General features: G+C 48.8%; 1 protein-coding gene across 1 annotated transcript in view; it reads left to right on the plus strand.

Annotated features, from left to right (window-relative positions):
- Window positions 1-1,190: 1,190 nt before the first annotated feature.
- Window positions 1,191-25,829, plus strand: part of LOC106583187 (testis-expressed protein 264 homolog) — a 159,127-nt gene continuing 134,488 nt past the window's right edge. The window contains exon 1 of the mRNA XM_014167091.3: window positions 1,191-1,796. Coding sequence (XP_014022566.3) covers window positions 1,539-1,796 — 258 coding nt within the window. The 5' untranslated portion in view covers window positions 1,191-1,538. The remainder of the gene's footprint in view (window positions 1,797-25,829) is intronic.

Below are 25,829 nucleotides of genomic sequence, written 5' to 3' on the forward strand. Positions count from 1 at the left end.
AGTGTTGCCATTGTTTATGCGTTGTTCATGTCAAAATAAATGTCTCCAATCCCCATAAAACACTTACAAACTGAAAATATGTGTGTACATTGTACAATCAATTAGTGAGAAAGTGAGCCTCAAATATCACATCAATTTGTACACAACCATTGAGGCAAAGTTGGTTCTGGTTTCAGTTATGTTTGTGTGGGTCAAACAAAACACCATAATGATTGGTTGAAAAAAACTCCCACAATGCAGGCGATGGCTGAAGGATGAAGTTGGTGAAGAGCAACTGCAGAAACTTGCAGTTGACTGTAGTGAAAACTTCTTGACCTTTGATCAAAATAATTTTTGTAAAGTTCATGCAGTCGACACGTAGGTGCAAGTCTGGCATTTTTTATCCCCATAATGAACATTTTGAAAGGCGGTGACCTACAATGACAAAAGTGATCCGCTCAACACGCCCCATGTACGCATCTCTATGGTCAAGGAACCTACGAAGTTTACACAACCATAGAGTGTAACAGGATGCGGTTGTAGTCTCGTGGTAATATATTTTAGCTACTTTAAAATAAATGGCACCTGGACTAGCCAACCAGCCTATTGATAGTGTAATAATAATTCTCACAATAATGCACAAATGTTGTGTTATTTTATGAATATAGCTTCGTCGAAAAGAGACACCCCTTCATACGAGGCTAGATGGTTTATCCGGGAAGCATGTTCATGTGTTTAGGGAAATAAACGGTGTTAGGCTATATAAGGCTACCGTCCTAACACAGATGGGCAATGAGCCAGATATCTCACCGGATGTATACATGTGAAGCATCCTGTTGGCGTTTCAACTCACTACCAAATATGATGAGAGGAAGCCCAGTGGCTGGCAGTGGGAGAAGATGGAGCGAGATGGATTTTGGCCAAGATTCTGCAAATGTTCTCATCGATGAAACATTTGATCTGCATATAGTTTTCTGTTTCCAAAACTAAAATTGGTTACAAACAGAGTGGTCTGCGTTTCGTATAATGTACCATTTGCCAAAGTTTCAAAAAAATTACGATGTTTAAAAGGAGTGCAAGGGCGGGGTGAGTTACTGCACATGCGCACATCAGAGTAGGCGTTCCCTAACGAAAATATGCAAATAAGTTCTAAAACGCGCCAATAGGATCTCACTAGCTTGTGCTTGGCTCTGCCCACCTCCGTGCTTGTGCTGCAGACTATGATTAATTTGCTCCATTGGAAACGACAGGCTCTGGTCTATCTTGGGTTAGTTATAAAAATCTTTCGTCCTACCTTCAGTTATCACGGAAAATCGTATGAATACAAACAACAGTTGTACGGATTATTCTCGTTTTTACATCACAAGCATCTTCTTTTCAAATATCGGGGATATCTTATTCATGACGTTTGCGCTTTGTAGTTTGTAGACTGTCTGCTAATTTGTACATTCCGAGGAGGCTCTTCTTGACACTACATATAGAGCTTGACATTGTCAAAACAGAACGTTTCACTTGGAAGAGGTTGAGTTACATCAGTGGCACCAGTGTTAGTGTAGAAAATGTCTGACTCTATTATTTTAGCACTGATAGTGTTTCTCATCTTATGTTTGATTGTAACGGTGGTTGCAGCTGTTGTGTACTCTGGGCTGTTCACTGAGGTCAATATCAAGACAGGGTCGCCTTATATCAAAAACGTTACTATTGCCTACAAACTCCATAAAGGACCTTATAAAGACTGTGGTGCAGCCTTCACAGAGACTGTCAGTATTGGGCCAAAGCTCAATACCATCCGTGTGTCCTATGATGACTCCACAGAGGTAAGGCACCTGAAGAGAGAGAGAGAGTGTGTGTGTGTGTGTGTGTGTGTGTGTGTGTGTGTGTGTGTGTGTGTGTGTGTGTGTGTGTGTGTGTGTGTGTGTGTGTGTGTGTGTGCGTGAGAGAGAATAACTTATATAAATAAACTGTCCTCACTTTCAGATGATTTCTCACTGGCCACTCTTTTCAAAGGGACATGCCTTGAATCCAGAGAGCTGAATGTGAATTCTGATTTGGGAGCATTAATAAAGTCAGCTGTACAATGCCACGTTGCACAGCTGATGATTTCCCCCTTATTGTGGTTCCAGTTTACTTTGGCATTAGCATACAACTGTCTCATAAATGTCAACGAGATGGGCAAATCCTCCCTCCCATGGGTCAGATGAGAACTGAACTTATGACACTAAATATAGTCTAGTCTAGTAAGTACACTCTGACTAGTATGAATGCAGTTCTGTTCATTTTCATTTATAGTGCTTGTGGGGAATTTCTTCTGACACAGTGGCTGTAAGAACAAAGTGTCTGAGGGTTGTTCCTAGGCCAGTGTCAGGCCTCCTTCTCGATGCCCCACTGTTTAGAAATTTTACACTGCAACAGTTCGTGGAGTATCATTGTTACATCCTTGTTAATCTTTTACTATACCTGTACTGTAATGCACCACCTGTAAAAATACAGCTGGGAACTGTATTTTAATGGATTCAGTCCTTACAAGAGCCTGGGTGTTTAGTCAACAAGCTGTGGCAGCCACACAACAGCTGCCTGTTAGATAGGATCTCAGTACACATCTAGGCTAACTGATGATAAGGGCTGAACACAGGCTGGGAGGTGAGTAGGATGGACTGGATACGCTCATGTGACCCAATGGTAATAGGAGCAGACAGGCTACAAGAGAAACAGGTTGAAGATTACATTTGTGATGTGAAATTCCTGCAAGACCAGGAGTGAAAGTAAGCCAGAACGGTAGGGCGTACCGGCAAAATAAATAGTTGGGGTACACCGTACTGGTAAAACATGAGCCTATCACAATAATTAAAACATACACTGAGTGTACATAACATAATGAATATGTAATGAAAAGAGCATGAACTGATCAGGTGAATCAAGGTAAAAGCTATGATCCCTTATTGATGTCTCTTGTCAAATCCACTTAAATTAGTGTAGATAAAGGGGAGGAGATGGATTTTGAGAAGCCTTGAGACAATTGAGACATGGATTGTCTATGTGTGCCAGTCAGAGGGTGAGTGGGCAAGACAAAAGATTTAAGTGCGTTTGAATAGGGTATGGTAGTAGGTGCCAGGCACACCGGTTTGAGTGTGTCAAGAACTGCAATGCTGCTAAGTCTTTCACATTCAACAGTTTCTCGTGTGTATCAAGAATGGTCCACCACCCAAAGGACATCCAGCCAACTTGACACAACTGTGGGAAGCATTGGAGTCAACATGGGCCAGCATCCCTGTGGAATGCTTTCGACACCTTGTAGAGTCCAGGCCCTGATGAAATGAGGTTGTTCTGAGGGCAAAAGGGAGGGGTGGAACTCAATATTAGGAAGGTGTTCTTAATGTTTTGTACACCTGGTGTATATTCCAAGAAAACTGTAGGCTATTACCCTATTTATCATTACTGCATGTCAGTCGGATGAAAAATGAGCAAATAGACTTATTACTTGTGGAATATGTTCCAAAATGTGGTGTGGTTCAATGATAACACTGACATTTTGTCGAGGCTAAGATGAGTGGTCGAGACAGTTGCCCGCAGACAGAAGTGTACGCATCAATTCAGGTTACAAGACATGTGTAGGCCTAATGAATAACAATCACCAAATTTCATTCAAAACACTTTTTGGTGATTGTTATTCATTAGGCCTACACATGTCTTGTAACCTGAATTGATGCGTACACTTCTGTCTGCGGGCAACTGTCTCGACCACTCATCTTAGCCTCGACAAAATGTCAGTGTTATCATTGAACCACACCACATTTTGGAACATATTCCACAAGTAATAAGTCTATTTGCTCATTTTTCATCCGACTGACATGTGGATGAAATTTGAGAGTGTAGTAGCCTAGTAGTTGGAATAGTAGACTAACTGAAGTCTGGACACTGACTCAGATTAGGGCTGGGCGGTATACTGTATTTTATGATATTCTGGTATTGATGCAGGGACCGGTTTGGGTTTTTACTCTACCTTCTATACCAGTATTTGAATATTTAGTTTGTTAAATGTGATATGCCATGTGTAATGTCAATTTTTATAGTTTACTTCGCTACTTGAGTCATCTCTCTCCGCTCTTTCTCTCTGTGCTACTTTCCACACAGACCTAGCCACGCCCCCTGTCACTCAAGGAGCGCATTTGAATGTTCCTCAACCACAGACACTTGCTTTCAGTCTGCATGGTCAATGCAGCACATGCAAAGTGAAAACAGCATTGTTATCAACATTGTTGCTTCTTAATATAAATCCACAAGCGTTCTATAATGACATGAGTAGTTTGTGTTTCTTACATCAGCAAACAGCAAGTTTGTCTTTTCTTAGCAAGTTGCCCTAAATCTTATGAGATGCTAATTGCTACCTAATAAATATACTAAGAGCAAACGTAGCTAGCTAATACAGCCTGATAATACCAGTGATGGTGTAGACCTAAATCAGCATGTTGTTTGTGCAACAGTATCTTCTAAATCAAAGAGGAATATGCAAAGCAAAAATATGTTAGCTACATGAAGTAGTTATGAGAAACCATGCAATGTAGCCAAAGCTTATAGGGTCCCCTAGGAAACACTTATCAACACTTTAGTTCCTACCCTGTCACAATAACTCCTCCCTGGAATTTTAATTTGTTTTCATCTCAAACAACACTGTATTCAAAGTGCCCACTATTATATTCTAACTATAGAATTAGAAAAGTCATTATATTTCCATGATTCCAACAGTTTTGCTCTAATTCGCAAGTCAAATCGCAATTGCAACATATGGTCAAAAACAAGTCCTTGATTATTTGCCCATATCGTGCAGCCCTACGTGGCAGTGTGGAAATTCTCAATTGAGCAGTGGTGTAAAAATACTTTCAAGTACTACTAAAGTAGTTTTAGTTTGGCATCTGTACTTTACTTTACTATTTTTATTTTTAATAACTTCACTACATTCCTAAAGAAAATACTTTACTTTTTACTCCATTCATTTTCCCTGATGCTCGTTACATTTTGAATTTTTATTTTATTTATTTCACCTTTATTTAACCAGGTAGGCTAGTTGAGAACAAGTTATCATTTGCAACTGTGACCTGGCCAAGATAAAGCATAGCAATTCGACACATACAACAACACAGAGTTACACATGGAATAAACAAAACATACAGTCAATAATACAGTAGAACAAAAGAAAACTAAAAGTGTATATACAGTGAGTGCAACTGAGGTAAGTTAAGGAAATAAATAGGCCATGGTGGCGAAGTAATTACAATACAGTAATTAAACACTGGAATGGTAGATGTGCAGAAGATGAATGTGCAAGTAGAGATACTGGGGTGCAAAGGAGCAAGATAAATAAATAAATACAGTATGAGGTAGGTAGATAGATGGGCTATGTACAGGTGCAGTGATCTGTGAGTGAATGCTTAGCAGGACAGGAAAATGGTCAAATTCACACATTTGTCAAGAGAACATCCCTGGTCATCTACTGCCTCTGATCTGGAGGACTCACTAAACACAAATGCTTTGTCTGTAAATGATGTCTGAGTGTTGGAGTGTGCCCCTGGCTATCCGTAAATACAAAAAAAAACAAGAAAATGGTGCCATCTGGTTTGGTTAATATAAGGAATTTGAAATGGTTTGATACTTAAGTACATTTGATCAATTACATTTACTTTTGATACTTAAGTATATTTTAAACCAAATACTTTTAGACTTTTACTCAAGTAGTATTTTGCTGTGTGACTTTCACTTTTAATTTAGTAATTTTCTATTAACACATCTTTACTTTTACTCAAGGATGACAATTGGGTATTTTTTCCACCACTGCAATTGAGTGCAGGAAATGCAGAAATAATAAGTGCTGAAATTTGTTTTAGTTGAAGTTGAATTGAACAGTATTAAAAAAAATCAGAGTGGAGAAAGACTCATTGAAATCACTTAGAATTTTTATTTTATTTTTTATTTCACCTTTATTTAACCAGGTAGGCAAGTTGAGAACAAGTTCTCATTTACAATTGCGACCTGGCCAAGATAAAGCAAAGCAGTTTGACAACATACAACAACACAGAGTTACACATGGAGTAAAACAAACATACAGTCAATAATACAGTAGAAAAGTCTATATACAATGTGAGCAAATGAGGTAAGGGAGGTAAAGGCAAAAAAGGCCATGGTGGCAAAGTAAATACAAAATAGCAAGTAAAACACTGGAATGGTAGATTTGTAGTAGAAGAAAGTGCGAAATAGAAATAATGGGGTGCAAAGGAGCAAAATAAATAAATAAATACAGTAGGGGAAGAGGTAGTTGTTTGGGCTAAATTATAGATGGGCTATGTACAGGTGCAGTGATCTGTGAGCTGCTCTGACAGCTGGTGCTTAAAGCTAGTGTGGGAGATAAGTGTTTCCAGTTTGAGATTTTTGTAGTTCGTTCCAGTCATTGGCAGCAGAGAACTGGAAGGAGGGATGGCCAAAGGAGGAATTGGCTTTGGGGGTGACCAGAGAGATATACCTGCTGGAGCACGTGCTACAGGTGGGTGCTGCTATGGTGACCAGTGAGCGGAGATAAGGGGGGACTTTACCTAGCAGGGTCTTATAGATGGCCTGGAGCCAGTGGGTTTGGCGACGATTATGAAGCGAGGGCCAGCCAACGAGAGCGTACAGGTCGCAGTGGTGGGTAGTATATGCGGCTTTGGTGACAAAACGGATGGCACTGTGATAGACTTCATCCAGTTTGTTGAGTAGGGTATTGGAGGCTATTTTGTAAATGACATTGCCGAAGTCGAGGATCGGTAGGATGGTCAGTTTTACGAGGGTGTGTTTGGCAGCATGAGTGAAGGATGCTTTGTTGCGAAATAGGAAGCCAATTCTAGATTTAATTTTGGATTGGAGATGTTAAATGTGAGTCTGGAAGGAGCGTTTACAGTCTAACCAGACACCTAGGTATTTGTAATTGTCCACATATTCTAAGTCAGAACCGTCCATAGTAGTGATGCGGGCAGGTGCAGGCAGCGATCGCTTGAAGAGCATGCATTTAGTTTTACTTGTATTTAGGAGCAGTTGGAGGGCATTGAAGCTCATCTGAAGGGTTGTTAACAGTGTCCAAAGAAGGGCCAGAAGTATACAGAATGGTGTCGTCTGCGTAGAGGTGGATCAGAGACTCACCAGCAGCAAGAGCGACATAATTGATGTATACAGAGAAAAGAGTTGGCCCAAGAATTGAACCCTGTGGCACCCCCATAGAGACTGCCAGAGGTCCGGACAACAGGCCCTCCGATTTGACACACTGAACTCTATCAGAGAAGTAGTTTGCTTTGGCCAGGTCAATGAATACGGCAGCACAGTATTGTTTCTTGTCGATGGCAGTTACGATATTGTTTAGGACCTTGAGCGTGGCTGAGGTGCACCCATCACCAGCTTTGAAACCAGATTGCATAGCGGAATGTACAGTTGAAGTCGGAAGTTTACATACACCTTAGCCAAACACATTTAAACTCAGTTTTTCACAATTCCTGACATTTAATCCTAGTAAAAATTCCCTGTTTGTTGTCAGTTAGGATCACCACTTTATTTTAAAAATGTGAAATGTCAGAATCATAGTAGAGAGAATGATTGATTTATTTCAGCTTTTATTTCTTTCATCACATTGCCAGTGGGTCAGAGGTTTACATACACTCAATTAGTATTTGGTTGCGTTGCCTTTAAATTGTTTAACTTGAGTCAAACATTTCAGGTAGCCTTCCTCAAACTTCCCACAATAAGTTGGGTGAATTTTAGCTATTGTTTGTACAGATGAATGTGGTAACATCAGGCATTAGGAAATTACTCCCAAGGATAAACCAGACTTGTGGAGGTCTACAATCTTTTTTTCTGAGGTCTTGGCTAGTTTTCTTTTGATTTCCCGATGAAATCAAGCAAAGAGGCACTGAGTTTGAAGTACATCCACAGGTACACCTCCAATTGACTCAAATGATGTCAATTAGTCTATCAGAAGCTTCTAAAGCCATGACATATTTTTATGGAATATTCCAGGCTGTTTAAAGGCACAGTCAACTTAGTGTATGTAAACTTCTGACCCACTGGAATTGTGATACAGTGAATTATATGTGAAATAATCTGTCTGTAAACAATTGTTGGAAAAATGACTTGTATCATGCACAAAGTAGATGTCCTAACCGACTTGCCAAAACTATAGTTTGTTAACAAGAAATTTGTGGATTGGTTGAAAAACAAGTTTTAATGACTCCAACCTAAGTGTATGTAAACGTCCGACTTCAACTGTTTGTGTTGACACCCTAGGATTTATCAGTACTCATAAAGGAAATGTAGAACCCTTAATTATTCAAAAACGAAAAATATCGTCATACCGTCCAATTTCAAAAAAATGACCTTGATATATTTTTGCAATATCTCCCAGCCCTACCTCACATTTTTATTTGATTTATTAGGATCCCGATTAGGGGACGCCAATGGCGACAGCTAGTCTTACTGGTGTCCGAAACATAGTGAATAATATATTCAAGACAAAATCATTTCCAATTTAAAAACATGAACATGGGGTGTGTGTGCATCTATCAGTCAGTACTTACACACAACAAGTAGGTCACATTGGGGAGAGGGGATGTGCCTTCAGGTGTTGCTTTATTAGCTTTTTTAAAACAAGGTTTGCTGTTCACTTGCCCTATGTAAGATGGAAGGGAGTTCCATGCACTCATGGCTCTGAATAATATTGTGCGTTTCGTTGAATTTGTTCTTGGGAACTGTGAAAAAACCCCATGGTGGCATGTCTGGTGGGGTAAGTGTGTGTGTGTCCGTGCTGTTTGTAAGTTGACTATGCAAACAATTTGGAATTTCCAACACATTCATGTTTCTTATAAAAACAAGAAGTGACGGTGTCAGTCTTTCCTCAACTCTCAGCCAAGAGAGACTGGCATGCGCAGTATTAATATTAGCCCACTCTGTTCTGGGCCAGCTGCAGCTTAACTAGGTCTTTCTTTGCAGCACTTGACCATATGACTGGACAATAAAACTTGAGCCCACAGGTCTTGCTTTGTGGAGAGTGGTGTCAAAAAAACAGAACATCTCTTTATTACAGATAGACCTCTCCCTATCTTTACCACCATTGAATCTATATGTTTTGACCATGACAGTTTAACACAAAGTAATTTAGTCTCCTCAACTTGTTCAACAGCCACAATATTATTTTTGGATGCAATGTTCAGACATTCACAGAAGTAGCTACAGCATAACACAATCATACAAACCGGAAAATGTAGGCTACATTTGTCATAGCGCTAACTGAGGAAAGATTGATGTAACACAAGCGGTCATAATTTTATAACTCTCGTCTGACAGAAACAACATTTTGAATTAGTTAATAGCAATTACTATTTATAATTAGTCACATAACAGGTGAGCTCACCAATGATCGAAATAATTGATAGAAAAAAACGCTTTCTAGAAATCGAAAATAATTCGACGATGGGTAGTTTGTGCCATGTTTGTTTTTTCACATCAACCAAATATGATAATAAGAGGAGATGATGAGTTTGGTCTGTTTATAGTATGCATGTTGAAGGGGGTGTGTCGTCTATGATCATTCACTTCCCTTTATTCACTTTCGGAAGTTTACCCGAAAGATGAGTGAACCATTCCTTTCCCTCCTTTTGTTATAACATCTTTGTTCTGAGAGATGTTTATGTGACACCCAGAATGCATTGTATAATGTCAACAAACATGGCGCCACACGTAGCTGGCAAATAGCTTAGCATTAGCTCATTATAATCAGTACAAACTTCAAAAAAGTATTTTACACACACCATAGGTGTCCATTACAATCTATGCTATAATCGGAATGCATTATTTGTCATCAGTACTTGAAAATGTGAATTAAACTAAGTACATTATGCTCTATACTTACTGTATGTGCCTACAGTAGAAATGATACACGTTATTGTCACGGGAATTTCCGAATCCCAACGATAATAATTAACAATCAATAAGCCTTGACTAATCCCCAAGGTTTGTAAGACACTGGGTTAATAATAATTAGGCAAGGACTCAGTTTTCTGCAAAAGGTCTGTTCAGTTTATTCAGAGAACGTTCTGAAGTATATTACACAAAGAAGTTAATTTTATGCTCCCTCCCCGCTTACGCACATACCTCCACACAAACCGTAGATATCCTACGCACACCCATACACACGAACAGTAGGTGAATAGAATCCTTCCCCGGACTTCTCACCACTGTTAATCACTATCTAGCGCTGCCTGTTCCTTTCCCCCGAGATTAGGGGGACCTTGAAGGCTACCCTGTTTCTTCCAAGCCTCTTCAGGTCGGGTCACACACACGTCTACAGTTCCCTTAGTCTAACTAACACACACACACACACACATTTCCCTTCCTCCCGGGTCTTCTACTAGACCTTATGGGCCTTTCGTTCAGTACTTTAATTATTCATTACACATGCTACATAACTATTAATTACTAATCAGTATGATTAATTTACCTTTATTATATAATTCCCTTATCAGTTATACAGAAAATAAGGAACTTACTTTGATAGGAACGTACACATGTCCAAAGTTATTATTTGTAAGGAAAACAACAGGGAAGGCAATGCGAGCGCCAGCCAGAAAATGTATGTGAATTAATGAGAAGGCAGGAACCCACCTCAATTCAAACTGTTGATCGAAAATACAACTTGTTCGAAAATAATTTGAAATTGACAAGTTGAAACAGCTTATAGATAATTAGCAGGCAGCGCCAGTTAACTGTCCTGTTGCGTAATAATCACATTTTGGAACAGTGAGTGCATTCTGACATCATGTGCATGAAACCGCTCACTCTGGGGCGACCGTTAGAGATACACTGCTCAAAAAAATAAAGGGAACACTTAAACAACACAATGTAACTCCAAGTCAATCACACTTCTGTGAAATCAAACTGTCCACTTAGGAAGCACCACTGATTGACAATACATTTCACATGCTGTTGTGCAAATGGAATAGACAACAGGTGGAAATTATAGGCAATTAGCAAGACACCCCCAATAAAGGAGTGGTGCTGCAGGTGGGGACCACAGACCACTTCTCAGTTCCTATGCTTTCTGGCTGATGTTTTGGTCACTTTTGAATGCTGGCGGTGCTTTCACTCTAGTGGTAGCATGAGACGGAGTCTACAACCCACACAAGTGGCTCAGGTAGTGCAGCTCATCCAGGATGGCACATCAATGCGAGCTGTGGCAAGAAGGTTTGCTGTGTCTGTCAGCGTAGTGTTCAGAGCATGGAGGCGCTACCAGGAGACAGGCCAGTACATCAGGAGACGTGGAGGAGGCCGTAGGAGGGCAACAACCCAGCAGCAGGACCGCTACCTCCGCCTTTGTGCAAGGAGGAGCAGGAGAAGCACTGCCAGAGCCCTGCAAAATGACCTCCAGCAGGCCACAAATGTGCATGTGTCTGCTCAAACAGTCAGAAACAGACTCCATGAGGGTGGTATGAGGGCCCGACGTCCACAGGTGGGGGTTGTGCTTACAGCCCAACACCGTGCAGGACGTTTGGCATTTGCCAGAGAACACCAAGATTGGGAAATTCGCCACTGGCGCCCTGTGCTCGTCACAGATGAAAGCAGGTTCACACTGAGCACGTGACAGTCTGGAGACGCCGTGGAGAACGTTCTGCTGCCTGCAACAACCTCCAGCATGACCGGTTTGGCGGTGGGTCAGTCATGGTGCGGAGTGGTATTTCTTTGGGGGGCCGCACAGACCTCCATGTGCTAGCCAGAGGTAGTCTGACTGCCATTAGGTACCGAGATGAGATCCTCAGACCCCTTGTGAGACCATATGCTGGTGTGGTTGGCCCTGGGTTCCTCCTAATGCAAGACAATGCTAGACCTCATGTGGCTGGAGTGTGTCAGCAGTTCCTGCAAGAGGAAGGCATTGATGCTATGGACTGGCCCGCCCGTTCCCCAGACCTGAATCCAATTGAGCACATCTGGGACATCATGTCTCGCTCCATCCACCAACGCCACGTTGCACCACAGACTGTCCAGGAGTTGGCGGATGCTTTAGTCCAGGTCTGGGAGGAGATCCCTCAGGAGACCATCCGCCACCTCATCAGGAGCATGCCCAGGCGTTGTAGGGAGGTCATACAGGCACGTGGAGGCCACACACACTACTGATCCTCATTTCGACTTGTTTTAAGGACATTACATCAAAGTTGGATCAGCCTGTAGTGTGATTTTCCACTTTAATTTTGTGTGACTCCAAATCCAGACCTCCATGGGTTGATAAATTGGATTTCCATTGATTATTTTTGTGTGATTTTGTTGTCAGCACATTGAACTATGTAAAGAAAAAAGTATTTAATAAGATTATTTCTTTCATTCAGATCTAGGATGTGTTGTTTAAGTGTTCCCTTTATTTTTTTGTGCAGTATATTTGGATCTCATGTATGAAAAGGTTAAGGGTTTAATGACTTCTTTAGTTGTGGTTGCTGATTTGTATATGGTTGAATCATCAGCATACATGGACACACATGATTTGTTTAATCCCAGTGGCAGGTAATTGGTGAAAAGAGAAGTGGGCCTAGAGAGCTGGCCTGTGTTACACCACACTTTACATGTTCAACATTAGAGAAGCTTCCATTAAAGAAAACCCTTTGAGTTCTATTAGATAGCACTGATTCTACGATATGGCAATCTGAGGTTGAAAAGCCATAACACCAGTTTTCTCAACAACAGGTTATGGTCAATAATATCAAAGGCTGCAATGAAATCTAAAAGTACAGCTCCCACAATCTTCGTATGATCAATTTCCTTCAACCAATCATAGAATGGACCTATCCCAAAATAAATAAATGTTCATTCTGAACAGAACCATCTTTTTTTTTTCGTTCCGTTACATAGGTCCGACCTGAAGTTGAGTTCTGAACCGGTTCGAACCCCAAAAAAGTGACGTTTTATATCGTTCCATTTTAAACCTAAGATTTGTATTTACATTTAGCTTAATATTAAATTACTTCACCAATCAGTGCGGATAGAGTATCTTGCTATGGAGCAGGCAAGCTACTGGACAGATGAGTGTAGGGTGCAAGATGCAACAGAAATTTTGTGGGGAGAGAGCGAGAGACGATGGAGGCTTTTCTTGAAGCACTGGTAATCTTGTTGTTATGACATGCATTATCTGAATTAGGCCCACAGAATTATACCAACTGAGGAGTGGCTTCTATGAAGGAACTTTTCATGTCTGAACTTCAAAAAGTTGGCTAGCTAGCTAACAAGCTAGCTAGCTAACAAGCTTCTGTGTGCAGAGTGGCACTTAATAAATCCAATTTGAAACAAGACCTATAGTACCTTTTTAATTAGCATTGAAAAAGTTAATCCAGTCTTTAATAAAAAAAATCTCTCTAATTTTTGAATCACGCTTGTAACGTCAGTAGGCTACAATAGACTGTGTTTCAGGGGGAGGGGCAGGTAGCCTACACACAGAAGCACTGGCAAAGATTTTCAGCTGGCAGGCAGGCAGACACTGGAATAAGTTTCTGAGTGACAGAGTGAGGGTATTTGTGGGACTAGAAAAAAATGGTCAGAACATTATTAACCGGTTCCCATGCTTTTAAAATAACGGTTCTGTTCCCAAACTGTATAGATCACTTTCATTCTGATTCTGTTCCTCAACATTTTTTGTTCATTTCTGGTATTCGGTTTTGTTCTCTGAACCGGTTTCAACCCCTGCTTCAGACAAATGCAATTTAGCTGGTACATATTTAAATGTTTATTGGATTGAAACTTTTACTTCTAATTACTACCACAAAGATGGCCTCCGGTCCACCTACCATCGAATATCAACTTAAATGATCATGTCTATTCTATGATCTATATTTCTATGATTTCAATAGGTTTCCTATGGAGGATTAAAACAGCAGATATTCCCATTCAAGTCAACCTTCTCTGATGTGTGACATCAAACTGTCTTTGTGGTAAAGAATGTAAGAGGGGCACTGCACCATCTTGTGGACTGGCTGCGCCACTATGTAATCATTGTCCAGGCACCACACTATAATAGAGTATTTTTGCTCTAGATTGCAGGAAATGGCAGTTACATGTTCAACAACGGGAGTCCAAAGGGGGGCACTTGGTCACGTCCCTGACCAAGGCTCTTCTCCCCCGATTGCTCAGTTTGGCCGGGCGTCCAGCTCTATGAAGAGACTTGGTACTTCCAAACTTCTTCCATTTAAGAATGATAGAGGCCACTGTGCATCTGCACACACACTGAAGCAAAGACTTTTGGAGGATGGCCTGGTGTCAAGAAGGGCAGCAAAGGAGGCACTTCTCTCCAGGAAAAACATCAGGGACAGACTGATATTCTGCAAAAGGTACAGGGATTGGACTGCTGAGGACTGGGGTAAAGTCATTTTCTCTGATGAATCCCCTTTCCGGAAAAAAGCTTGTCCGGAGAAGACAAGGTGAGTGCAACCATCAGTCCTGTGACATGCCAAAAGTAAAGCATCTTGAGACCATTCATGTGTTGGGTTGCTTCTCAGCCAAGGGAGTGGGCTCACTCAAAATTTTGCCTAAGAACACCTCCATGAATAAAGAATGGTACCAACACATCCTCCGAGAGCAACTTCTCCCAACCATCCAGGAACAGTTTGGTGACGAACAATGCTGGAAAAGGCATGATGGAGCACCTTGCCATAAGGCAAAAGTGGTAACTAAGTGGCTCGGGGAACAAAACATCAATATTTTGGGTCCATGGCCAGGAAACTCCCCAGACCTTAATCCCATTGAGAACTTGTGGTCAATCCTCAAGAGGCGGGTGGACAAACAAAAACCCACAAATTCTGACAAACTCCAAGCATTGATTATGCAAGAATGGGCTGCCATCAGTCAGGATGTGGCCCAGAAGTTAATTGACAGCATGCCAGGGTGGATTGCAGAGGTCTTGAAAAAGAAGGGTCAACACTGCAAATATTGACTCTTTGCATTAACTTCATGTAATTGTCAATAAAAGCCTTTGACACTTATGAAATGCTTGTAATTATACCTCAGTATTCCATAGTAACATCTGACAAAAATATCTGACACTGAAGCAGCAAACTTTGTGGAAATTAATATTTGTCATTCTCAAAACTTTTGGCCGAGACTGTACAACCCAGGTGTGCAAATCTCTTCGAGACTTACCCAGAAAGACTCACCTCTTCCAATGGTGACTCTAACATGTATTGACTCAGGGGTGTGAATACTTATGCCAGTTAGATATTTCTGTATTTCATTTTCAATAAATGTGTAACATTTTCTACAAACATGTTTTCACTTTGTCATTACGGGGTATTGTGTGTAGATGGGTGAGTTTTTTATTTTTATTTAATCCATGTTGATTTTAACATAATGTGGATTAAGTCAAGGGGTAAGGAATACTTTCTGAAGAAATTCTGTCAGTTATTCATTTAGGCAACTGGTGTGTAACACATTAACCTGTCGGTCTATTTCCTTGTCATTCTGTCTGTCTTTTTCTCTCGTTCTCTCTTTCTTTCTTTCTCTCCTGCTTGCGCTCTCTCCTGCTCTCTCTCTCTCCTGCTCGCTCTCTCTCTCTCCTGCTCGCTCTCTCTCTCTCCTGCTCGCTCTCTCTCTCTCCTGCTCGCTCTCTCTCTCTCTCCTGCTCGCTCTCTCTCTCTCCTGCTCGCTCTCTCTCTCTCCTGCTCGCTCTCTCTCTCTCCTGCTCGCTTGCTCTCTCTCCTGCTCGCCTGCTCTCTCTCTCCTGCTCTCTCTCGCGCTCTCGCGCTCTCTCCTGCTCGCTCTCGCGCTCTCGCGCTCTCTCCTGCTCGCTCTCGCGCTCTCGCGCTCTCTCCTGCTCGCTCTCGCGCTCTCGCGCTCTCTCCTGCTCGCTCTCGCGCTCTCGCGCTCGCTCTCGCGCTCTCGCGCTCTCTCCTGCTCGCTCTCGCGCTCTCGCGCTCTCTCCTGCTCGCTCTCGCGCTCTCTCCTGCTCGCTCTCGCGCTCTCTCCTGCTCGCTCTCGCGCTCTCTCCTGCTCGCTCTCGCGCTCTCCTGCTCGCTCTCGCGCTCTCCTGCTCGCTCTCGCGCTCTCCTGCTCGCTCTCGCGCTCTCCTGCTCGCTCTCGCGCTCTCCTGCGCGCTCTCGCTCTCTCCTGCTCGCTCTCGCTCTCTCCTGCTCGCTCTCGCGCTCTCCTGCTCGCTCTCGCGCTCTCCTCTCCTGCTCGCTCTCGCTCGCTCTCTCTCTCCTTCTCGCTCGCTCTCTCTCTCCTGCTCTCTCTCTCTCTCTCCTGCTCTCTCTCTCTCCTGCTCGCTCGCTCGCTCTCTCCTTCTCGCTCGCTCTCTCTCTCCTGCTCGCTCTCTCTCTCCTGCTCGCTCTCTCTCTCCTGCTCCTGCTCTCTCGCTCGCTCGATCTCTCTCTCCCGCTCGCTCGCTCTCTACCGCTCGCTCGCTCTCGCTCTCTCCCGCTCGCTCGCTCTCGCTCTCTCCCGCTCGCTCGCTCTCGCTCTCTCCCGCTCGCTCTCTCCCTCTCGCTCTCTCCCTCTCGCTCTCTCCCTCTCGCTCTCTCCCTCTCGCTCTCTCCCTCTCGCTCGCTCTCCCTCTCGCTCTCTCCCTCTCGCTCGCTCTCCCTCTCGCTCTCTCCCTCTCGCTCGCTCTCCCTCTCGCTCTCTCCCGCTCGCTCTCGCTCTCTCCCGCTCGCTCTCGCTCGCTCTCCTGCTCGCTCTCGCTCCCCTGCTCGCTCTCGCTCCCCTGCTCGCTCTCGCTCTCCTGCTCGCTCTCGCTCTCCTGCTCGCTCTCGCTCTCCTGCTCGCTCTCGCTCGCTCTCCTGCTCGCTCTCTCTCTCTCTCTCTCCTGCTCGCTCTCTCTCTCTCTCTCCTGCTCGCTCTCTCTCTCTCTCTCCTGCTCGCTCTCTCTCTCGCTCTCCTGCTCGCTCTCTCTCGCTCTCCTGCTCGCTCTCTCTCTCTCTCCTGCTCGCTCTCTCTCTCTCTCTCCTGCTCGCTCTCTCTCTCTCTCTCCTGCTCGCTCTCTCTCTCTCTCTCCTGCTCGCTCTCTCTCTCTCGCTCCTGCTCGCTCTCTCTCTCTCTCTCCTGCTCGCTCTCTCTCTCTCTCTCCTGCTCGCTCTCTCTCTCTCTCTCTCCTGCTCGCTCTCTCTCTCTCTCTCCTGCTCGCTCTCTCTCTCTCTCTCTCCTGCTCGCTCTCTCTCTCTCTCTCCTGCTCGCTCTCTCTCTCTCTCTCTCCTGCTCGCTCTCTCTCTCTCTCTCCTGCTCGCTCTCTCTCTCTCTCTCTCCTGCTCGCTCTCTCTCTCTCTCTCTCCTGCTCGCTCTCTCTCTCTCTCTCTCCTGCTCGCTCTCTCTCTCTCTCTCTCCTGCTCGCTCTCTCTCTCTCTCTCTCCTGCTCGCTCTCTCTCTCTCTCTCTCCTGCTCCGCTCTCTCTCTCTCTCTCTCCTGCTCCTGCTCTCTCTCTCTCTCTCTCTCTCTCCTGCTCGCTCTCTCTCTCTCTCTCCTGCTCTCTCTCTCTCTCTCCTGCTCGCTCTCTCTCTCTCTCTCCTGCTCGCTCTCTCTCTCTCTCTCTCCTGCTCGCTCTCTCTCTCTCTCTCCTGCTCGCTCTCTCTCTCTCTCTCTCTCCTGCTCGCTCTCTCTCTCTCTCTCTCTCTCTCTCCGCTCGCTCTCTCTCTCTCTCTCTCTCTCCTGCTCGCTCTCTCTCTCTCTCTCTCTCCTGCTCGCTCTCTCTCTCTCTCTCTCTCCTGCTCGCTCTCTCTCTCTCTCCTGCTCTCGCTCTCTCTCTCTCTCTCTCTCTCTCTCTCTCTCTCTCTCTCTCTCTCCTGCTCTCTCTCTCTCTCTCTCTCTCCTGCTCTCTCTCTCTCTCTCTCTCTCTCTCGCTCTCTCTCTCTCTCTCTCTCTCTCTCTCTCTCTCTCTCTCTCCTGCTCTCTCTCTCTCTCTCTCTCCTGCCCTCTCTCTCCCGCTCGCGCTCTCTCTCCCTCTCGCTCTCGCTCTCGCTCTCTCCCGCTCCCTCTCGCTCTCTCCCGCTCTCTCTCTCCGCTCTCTCTCCGCTCGCTCTCCTGCTCTCTCGCTCGTCTCTCTCGCTTTCGCTCGCTCGCTCGCTCTCTCTCTCCTGCTCTCTCTCCTGCTCTCTCTCCTGCTCTCTCTCCTGCTCTCTCTCGCTGCTCTCTCTCCTGCTCTCGCTCGCTCTCTCTCTCCTGCTCGCTCGCTCTCTCTCTCCTGCTCGCTCTCTCTCTCTCTCCTGCTCGCTCTCTGCTCTCTCTCTCTCCTGCTCGCTCTCTCTCTCTCCTGCTCGCTCTCTCTCTCTCCTGCTCGCTCTCTCTCTCTCCTGCTCGCTCTCTCTCTCTCCTGCTCGCTCTCTCTCTCTCCTCTCGCTCTCTCTCTCTCTCTCTCTCCTGCTCGCTCTCTCTCTCTCTCTCTCTCCTCGCTCGTCTCTCTCTCTCTCTCTCCTGCTCGCTCTCTCTCTCTCTCTCCTTGCTCGCTCTCTCTCTCTCTCTCTCTCCTGCTCGCTCTCTCTCTCTCTCTCTCTGCTCTCTCTCTCTCTCTCTCTCTCTCCTGCTCGCTCTCTCTCTCTCTCTCTCTCCTGCTCGCTCTCTCTCTCTCTCTCGCTCGCCTGCTCGCTCTCTCTCTGCTCGCTCTCTCTCTGCTCGCTCGCTCGCTCTCTCTCTCTCCTGCTCGCTCTCTCTCTCTCTCTCTCTCCTGCTCGCTCTCTCTCTCTCTCTCTCTGCCTCGCTCTCTCTCTCTCCTGCTCGCTCTCTCTCTCTCTCCTGCTCGCTCTCTCTCTCTCCTGCTCGCTCTCTCTCTCTCTCTCTCTCTCCTGCTCGCTCTCTCTCTCTCTCTCTCTCCTGCTCGCTCTCTCTCTCTCTCTCTCTCTCCTGCTCTCTCCTGCTCTCTCTCTCTCTCTCCTGCTCGCTCTCTCTCTCTCTCTCTCTCTCCTGCTCGCTCTCTCTCTCCGCTCTCTCTCTCTCCTGCTCAGCTCTCTCTCTCTCTCTCTCCTGCTCGCTCTCTCTCTCTCTCTCTCTGCTCGCTCTCTCTCTCTCTCTCTGCCTGCTCTCTCTCTCTCTCTCTCCTGCTCGCTCTCTCTCTCTCTCTCTCTCTCGCTCTCTCTCTCTCTCTCTCCTGCTCGCTCTCTCTCTCTCTCTGCTCTCTCTCTCTCTCTCTCGCTCTCTCTCTCTCTGCTCGCTGCTCTCTCTCTCCGCTCAGCTCTCTCTCTCTCCTCGCTCTCTGCTCTCTCTTACTCTCTCTGCTGCTCGCTCTCTCTCTCTCCTGCTCGCTCTCTCTCTCTCTCCTCTCGCTCTCTCTCTCTCTCGCTCGCTCGCTCTCGCTCTCTCCTGCTCGCTCTCGCTCTCTCCCTGCCTCGCTCTCTCCCGCTCGCTCTCTCTCTCCTGCTCGCTCTCTCTCCGCTCGCTCTCTCTCTCTCGCTCTCTCGCTCGCTCTCTCCTGCTCGCTCTCGCTCTCTCTCCTGCTCGCTCTCGCTCGCTCTCCTGCTCGCTCGCTCTCTCTCCTGCTCGCTCTCTCGCTCTCCTGCTCGCTCTCTTCTCTCTCTCTGCTCGCTCTCTCTCTCTCGCTCTCTGCTCGCTCTCCTGCTCGCTCTCTCTCTCTCCTGCTCGCTCTCTCTCTCTCTCCTCTCGCTCTCTCTCTCTCTCTCTCCTCTGCTCTCTCTCTCTCTGCTCTCTGCTCTCTCTCTCTCTCTCCTGCTCGCTCTCTCTCTCTCCTGCTCTCGCTCTCTCTCTCTCCTGCTCGCTCTCTCTCTCTCGCTCCCTGCTCGCTCGCTCTCTCGCTCTCTCCTGCTCGCTCTCTCTCTCTCTCTCTCCTGCTCGCTCTCTCTCTCTCTCTCTCTGCTCGCTCTCTCTCTCTCTTCTCCTGCTCGCTCTCTCTCTCTCTCTCTCCTGCTCGCTCTCTCTCTCTCCTCTCCTGCTCGCTCTCTCTCTCTCTCGCTCTCTCCTGCTCGCTCTCTCTCTCTCTCGCTCTCTCCTGCTCGCTCTCTCTCTCTCTCTCTCTCTCCTGCTCGCTCTCTCTCTCTCTCTCTCTCCTGCTCGCTCTCTCTCTCTCTCTCTCCTGCTCGCTCTCTCTCTCTCTCTCTCCTGCTCGCTCTCTCTCTCTCTCTCTCCTGCTCGCTCTCTCTCTCTCTCTCCTGCTCGCTCTCTCTCTCTCTCTCTCCTGCTCACTCTCTCTCTCTCTCTCCTGCTCGCTCTCTCTCTCTCTCTCTCTCCTGCTCGCTCTCTCTCTCTCTCTCTCTCCTGCTCGCTCTCTCTCTCCTCTCTCCTGCTCGCTCTCTCTCTCGCTCTCCTGCTCTCTCGCTCTCTCTCCTGCTCTCTCGCTCGCTCGCTCTCTCTCTCTCTCCTGCTCGCTCTCGCTCTCTCTCTCCTGCTCGCTCTCTCTCTCTCTCCTGCTCGCTCTCTCTCTCTCTCCGCTCGCTCGCTCTCTCCCGCTCGCTCGCTCTCGCTCTCTCCCGCTCGCTCTCGCTCTCTCCCGCTCGCTCTCTCCCGCTCGCTCTCTCCCGCTCGCTCTCTCCCGCTCGCTCTCTCCCTCTCGCTCTCGCGCTCGCTCTCCTCTCGCTCTCGCTCTCTCCCGCTCGCTCTCGCTCGCTCTCATGCTCGATCTCGCTCCCCTGCTCGCTCTCGCTCTCCTGCTCGCTCTCGCTCTCCTGCTCGCTCTCGCTCTCCTGCTCGCTCTCCTGCTCGCTCTCTCTCGCTCTCCTGCTCGCTCTCTCTCGCTCTCCTGCTCGCTCTCTTTCTCTCTCCTGCTCGCTCTCTCTCTCTCTCCTGCTCGCTCTCTCTCTCTCTCCTGCTCGCTCTCTCTCTCTCCTGCTCGCTCTCTCTCTCTCCTGCTCGCTCTCTCTCTCTCTCCTGCTCGCTCTCTCTCTCTCTCCTGCTCGCTCTCTCTCTCTCTCCTGCTCGCTCTCTCTCTCTCTCCTGCTCGCTCTCTCTCTCTCTCTCCTCGCTCGCTCTCTCTCTCTCTCTCTCCTGCTCGCTCTCTCTCTCTCTCTCTCCTGCTCGCTCTCTCTCTCTCTCTCTCCTGCTCGCTCTCTCTCTCTCTCTCTCTCCTGCTCGCTCTCTCTCTCTCCTGCTCGCTCTCTCTCTCTCCTGCTCGCTCTCTCTCGCTCTCTCTCTCTCTCTCTCTCCTGCTCGCTCTCTCTCTCTCTCTCTCCTGCTCGCTCTCTCTCTCTCTCTCTCTCTCCTGCTCGCTCTCTCTCTCTCTCTCTCTCTCCTGCTCGCTCTCTCTCTCTCTCTCTCCTGCTCGCTCTCTCTCTCTCTCTCTCTCTGCTCGCTCTCTCTCTCTCTCTCTCCTGCTCGCTCTCTCTCTCTCTCTCTCCTGCTCGCTCTCTCTCTCTCTCTCTCCTGCTCGCTCTCTCTCTCTCCTCTCCTGCTCGCTCGCTCTCTCTCTCTCTCTCCTGCTCGCTCTCTCTCTCTCTCTCTCCTGCTCGCTCTCTCTCTCTCTCTCTCTCCTGCTCGCTCTCTCTCTCTCTCTCTCCTGCTCGCTCTCTCTCTCTCTCTCTCTCTCCTGCTCGCTCTCTCTCTCTCTCTCTCTCTCTCTCTCTCTCTCTCTCTCCCTGCTCGCTCTCTCTCCTTCTCTCTCTCCTGCTCTCTCTCCTGCTCGCGTCTCTCTCTCTCTCTCCTGCTCGCTCGCATCTCTCTCTCCTGCTCGCTCGCTCTCTCTCTCCTGCTCGCTCTCCTCTCTCTTCTCCTGCTCGCTCTCTCTCTCCTGCTCTCTCGCTCTCTCTCTCTCTCCTGCTCGCTCTCTCTCTCTCTCTCTCCTGCTCGCTCTCTCTCTCTCTCTCTCTCCTGCTCGCTCTCTCTCTCTCTCTCTCCTGCTCGCTCTCTCTCTCTCTCTCTCTCCTGCTCGCTCTCTCCTCTCTCTCTCTCCTGCTCGCTCTCTCTCTCTCTCTCTCCTGCTCGCTCTCTCTCTCTCTCTCTCCTGCTCGCTCTCTCTCTCTCTCTCTCTCCTCTCGCTCTCTCTCTCTCTCGTCTCTCCTCTCGCTCTCTCTCCTGCTCGCTCTCTCCTGCTCTCTCCTGCTCGCTCTCTCTCTCTCTCTCTGCTCGCTCTCTCTCTCTCTCTCCTGCTCTCTCGCTCTCTCTGCTGCTCTCTCGCTCGCTCGCTCTCTCTCTCTCCTGCTCGCTCGCTCTCTCTCTCCTGCTCTCTCGCTCTCTCTCTCCGGCTCGCTCTCTCTCTCTCTCCGCTCGCTCGCTCTCTCTCTCCTGCTCGCTCTCTCTCTCTCCTGCTCGCTCTCTCTCTCCTGCTCCTGCTCTCTCGCTCGCTCGCTCTCTCTCTCTCCCGCTCGCTCGCTCTCTCCCGCTCGCTCGCTCTCGCTCTCTCCCGCTCGCTCGCTCTCGCTCTCTCCCGCTCGCTCTCGCTCTCGCTCTCTCGCTCTCGCTCTCTCCCTCTCGCTCTCGCTCTCTCCCGCTCGCTCTCTCCCGCTCGCTCTCTCCCTCTCGCTCTCTCGCTCGCTCTCCCTCTCGCTCTCGCTCTCTCCCGCTCGCTCTCGCTCGCTCTCATGCTCGCTCTCGCTCCCCTGCTTGCTCTCGCTCTCCTGCTCGCTCTCGCTCTCCTGCTCGCTCTCCTGCTCGCTCTCTCTCGCTCTCCTGCTCTCTCTCTCGCTCTCCTGCTCGCTCTCTCTCTCTCTCCTGCTCGCTCTCTCTCTCTCTCTCCTGCTCGCTCTCTCTCTCTCTCCTGCTCGCTCTCTCTCTCTCTCTCCGCTCGCTCTCTCTCTCTCTCTCCTGCTCGCTCTCTCTCTCTCCTGCTCGCTCTCTCTCTCTCTCCTGCTCGCTCTCTCTCTCTCTCCTGCTCGCTCTCTCTCTCTCTCCTGCTCGCTCTCTCTCTCTCTCCTGCTCGCTCTCTCTCTCTCTCTCTGCTCGCTCTCTCTCTCTCTCTCCTGCTCTCTCTCTCTCTCTCTCCTGCTCTCTCTCTCTCGCTCTCTCTCCTGCTCGCTCTCTCTCTCTCTCCTGCTCGCTCTCTCTCTCTCTCTCTCCTGCTCGCTCTCTCTCTCTCTCTCTCCTGCTCGCTCTCTCTCTCTCTCTCTCCTGCTCGCTCTCTCTCTCTCTCTCTCCTGCTCGCTCTCTCTCTCTCTCTCTCCTGCTCGCTCTCTCTCTCTCTCTCTCCTGCTCGCTCTCTCTCTCTCTCTCCTGCTCGCTCTCTCTCTCTCTCCTGCTCGCTCTCTCTCTCTCTCCTGCTCGCTCTCTCTCTCTCTCTCTCCTGCTCTCTCGCTCTCTCTCTCTCTCTCTCTCCTGCTCTCTCGCTCTCTCTCTCCTGCTCTCTCGCTCTCTCTCTCCTGCTCGCTCGCTCTCTCTCTCCTGCTCGCTCTCTCTCTCTCCTGCTCGCTCTCTCTCTCCTGCTCCTGCTCTCTCGCTCGCTCGCTCTCTCTCTCTCCCGCTCGCTCGCTCTCTCCCTGCTCGCTCGCTCTCGCTCTCTCCCGCTCGCTCGCTCTCGCTCTCTCCCGCTCGCTCTCGCTCTCTCCCGCTCGCTCTCTCCCGCTCGCTCTCTCCCGCTCGCTCTCTCCCTCTCGCTCTCTCGCTCGCTCTCCCTCTCGCTCTCTCCCGCTCGCTCTCGCTCGCTCTCATGCTCGCTCTCGCTCCCCTGCTTGCTCTCTCTCTCCTGCTCGCTCTCCTCTCCTCTCGCTCTCCTGCTCGCTCTCTCTCTCTCTCTCCTGCTCGCTCTCTCTCTCTCTCCTGCTCGCTCTCTCTCTCTCTCTCCTGCTCGCTCTCTCTCTCTCTCTCTGCTCGCTCTCTCTCTCTCTCCTGCTCGCTCTCTCTCTCTCCCTCTCGCTCTCTCTCTCTCTCTCTCCTGCTCGCTCTCTCTCTCTCTCCTCCGCTCGCTCTCTCTCTCTCTCCTGCTCCTCTCTCTCTCTCTCCTGCTCGCTCTCTCTCTCTCTCCTGCTCGCTCTCTCTCTCTCTCTCTCCTGCTCGCTCGCTCTCTCTCTCTCTCCTGCTCGCTCTCTCTCTCTCTCTCCTGCTCGCTCGCTCTCTCTCTCTCTCCTGCTCGCTCTCTCTCTCTCTCTCCTGCTCGCTCTCTCTCTCTCTCTCCTGCTCGCTCTCTCTCTCTCTCTCCTGCTCGCTCTCTCTCTCTCTCTCTCCTGCTCGCTCTCTCTCTCTCCTCTCTCTCCTCCGCTCTCCTCTCTCTCGCTCTCTCTCTCTCGCTCTCTCTCTCTCTCTCCTGCTCTCTCTCCGCTCTCTCTCTCTCCTCTCTCTCTCTCTCTCTCTCTCCTGCTCGCTCTCTCTTCTCTCTCTCCTGCTCCCTCTCTCTCTCTCTCTGCTCGCTCTCTCTCTCGCTCTCCTTCCTGCTCCTCTCTCTCTCGCTCTCTCCTGCTCGCTCTCTCTCGCTCTCTCTCCTGCTCGCTCTCTCCTGCTCGCTCTCTCTCTCTCTCGCTCTCCTGCTCGCTCTCTCTCTCTCTCTCTCCTGCTCGCTCTCTCCCTCTCGCTCGCTGCTCGCTCTCTCCCGCTCGCTCTCCTGCTCTCTCGCCTCGCTCTCTCTCGCTCTCTCGCTCGCTCTCTCTCTCCTGCTCTCTCTCCTGCTCGCTCGCTCTCTCTCTCCTGCTCGCTCTCTCTCTCTCTCCTCCTGCTCGCTCTCTCTCTCTCTCCTCTCCTGCTCGCTCTCCTCTCTCTCTCTCTCCTGCTCGCTCTCTCTCTCTCCTCTCTCCTGCTCGCTCCTGCTCTCTCTCTCTCTCCTGCTCGCTCTCTCTCTCTCTCGCTCGCTGCTCGCTCTCTCTCGCTCTCTCTCCTGCTCGCTCTCTCTCTCTCTCGCTCCTGCTCGCTCTCTCTCTCTCTCTCTCTCCTGCTCGCTCTCTCTCTCTCTCTCCTGCTCGCTCGCTCTCTCTCTCTCCTGCTCGCTCGCTCTCTCTCTCTCCTGCTCGCTCTCTCTCTCTCTCCTGCTCGCTCTCTCTCCTCCGCTCTCTCGCTCGCTCTCGCTCTCTCCTGCTCGCTCTCTCTCTCCTGCTCGCTCTCTCTCTCCTGCTCGCTCTCGCTCTCCTGCTCGCTCTCTCTCTGCTCGCTCTCGCTCTCCTGCTCGCTCTCTCTCTCCTGCTCGCTCTCTCTCTCCTGCTCGCTCTATCTCTCTCTCTCCTGCCTCGCTCGCTCGCTCTCTCTCCTGCTCGCTCGCTCTCTCTCTCTCCTGCTCGCTCGCTCTCTCTCTCTCCTGCTCGCTCGCTCTCTCTCTCTCTGCTCTCGCTCGCTCGCTCTCTCTCTCTCTCCTGCTCGATCTCTCTCTCTCCTGCTCGCTCTCGCTCTCTCTCTCTCCTGCTCGCTCTCGCTCTCTCTCTCTCTCCTGCTCGCTCTCGCTCCTCTCTCTCCTGCTCGCTCTCGCTCTCGCTCTCTCTCTCTCCCCTGCTCGCTCTCGCTCTCTCTCTCTCCTGCTCGCTCTCGCTCTCTCTCTCTCCTGCTCGTTCTCGCTCTCTCTCTCTCCTGCTCGTTCTCGCGCTCTCTCTCCTGCTCGTGCTCGCTCTCTCTCTCTCCTGCTCGTTCTCGCTCTCTCTCTCCTGCTCGTTCTCGCGCTCTCTCTCTCCTGCTCGTTCTCGCGCTCTCTCTCTCCTGCTCGTTCTCGCGCTCTCTCTCTCTCCTGCTCGTTCTCGCGCTCTCTCTCTCCTGCTCGTTCTCGCGCTCTCTCTCTCCTGCTCGTTCTCGCGCTCTCTCTCTCTCCTGCTCGTTCGCGCTCTCTCTCTCTCCTGCTCGTTCTCGCGCTCTCTCTCTCCTGCTCGTTCGCGCTCTCTCTCTCTCCTGCTCGTTCGCGCTCTCTCTCTCTCCTGCTCGTTCGCGCTCTCTCTCTCTCCTGCTCGTTCGCGCTCTCTCTCTCTCCTGCTCGTTCGCGCTCTCTCTCTCTCCTGCTCGTTCGCGCTCTCTCTCTCTCCTGCTCGTTCTCGCTCTCTCTCTCT

The sequence above is a fragment of the Salmo salar genome, chromosome 22 (genome assembly GCF_965601325.2).
Source record: "Salmo salar chromosome 22, fSalSal1, whole genome shotgun sequence".
NCBI lineage: Eukaryota > Metazoa > Chordata > Actinopteri > Salmoniformes > Salmonidae > Salmo > Salmo salar.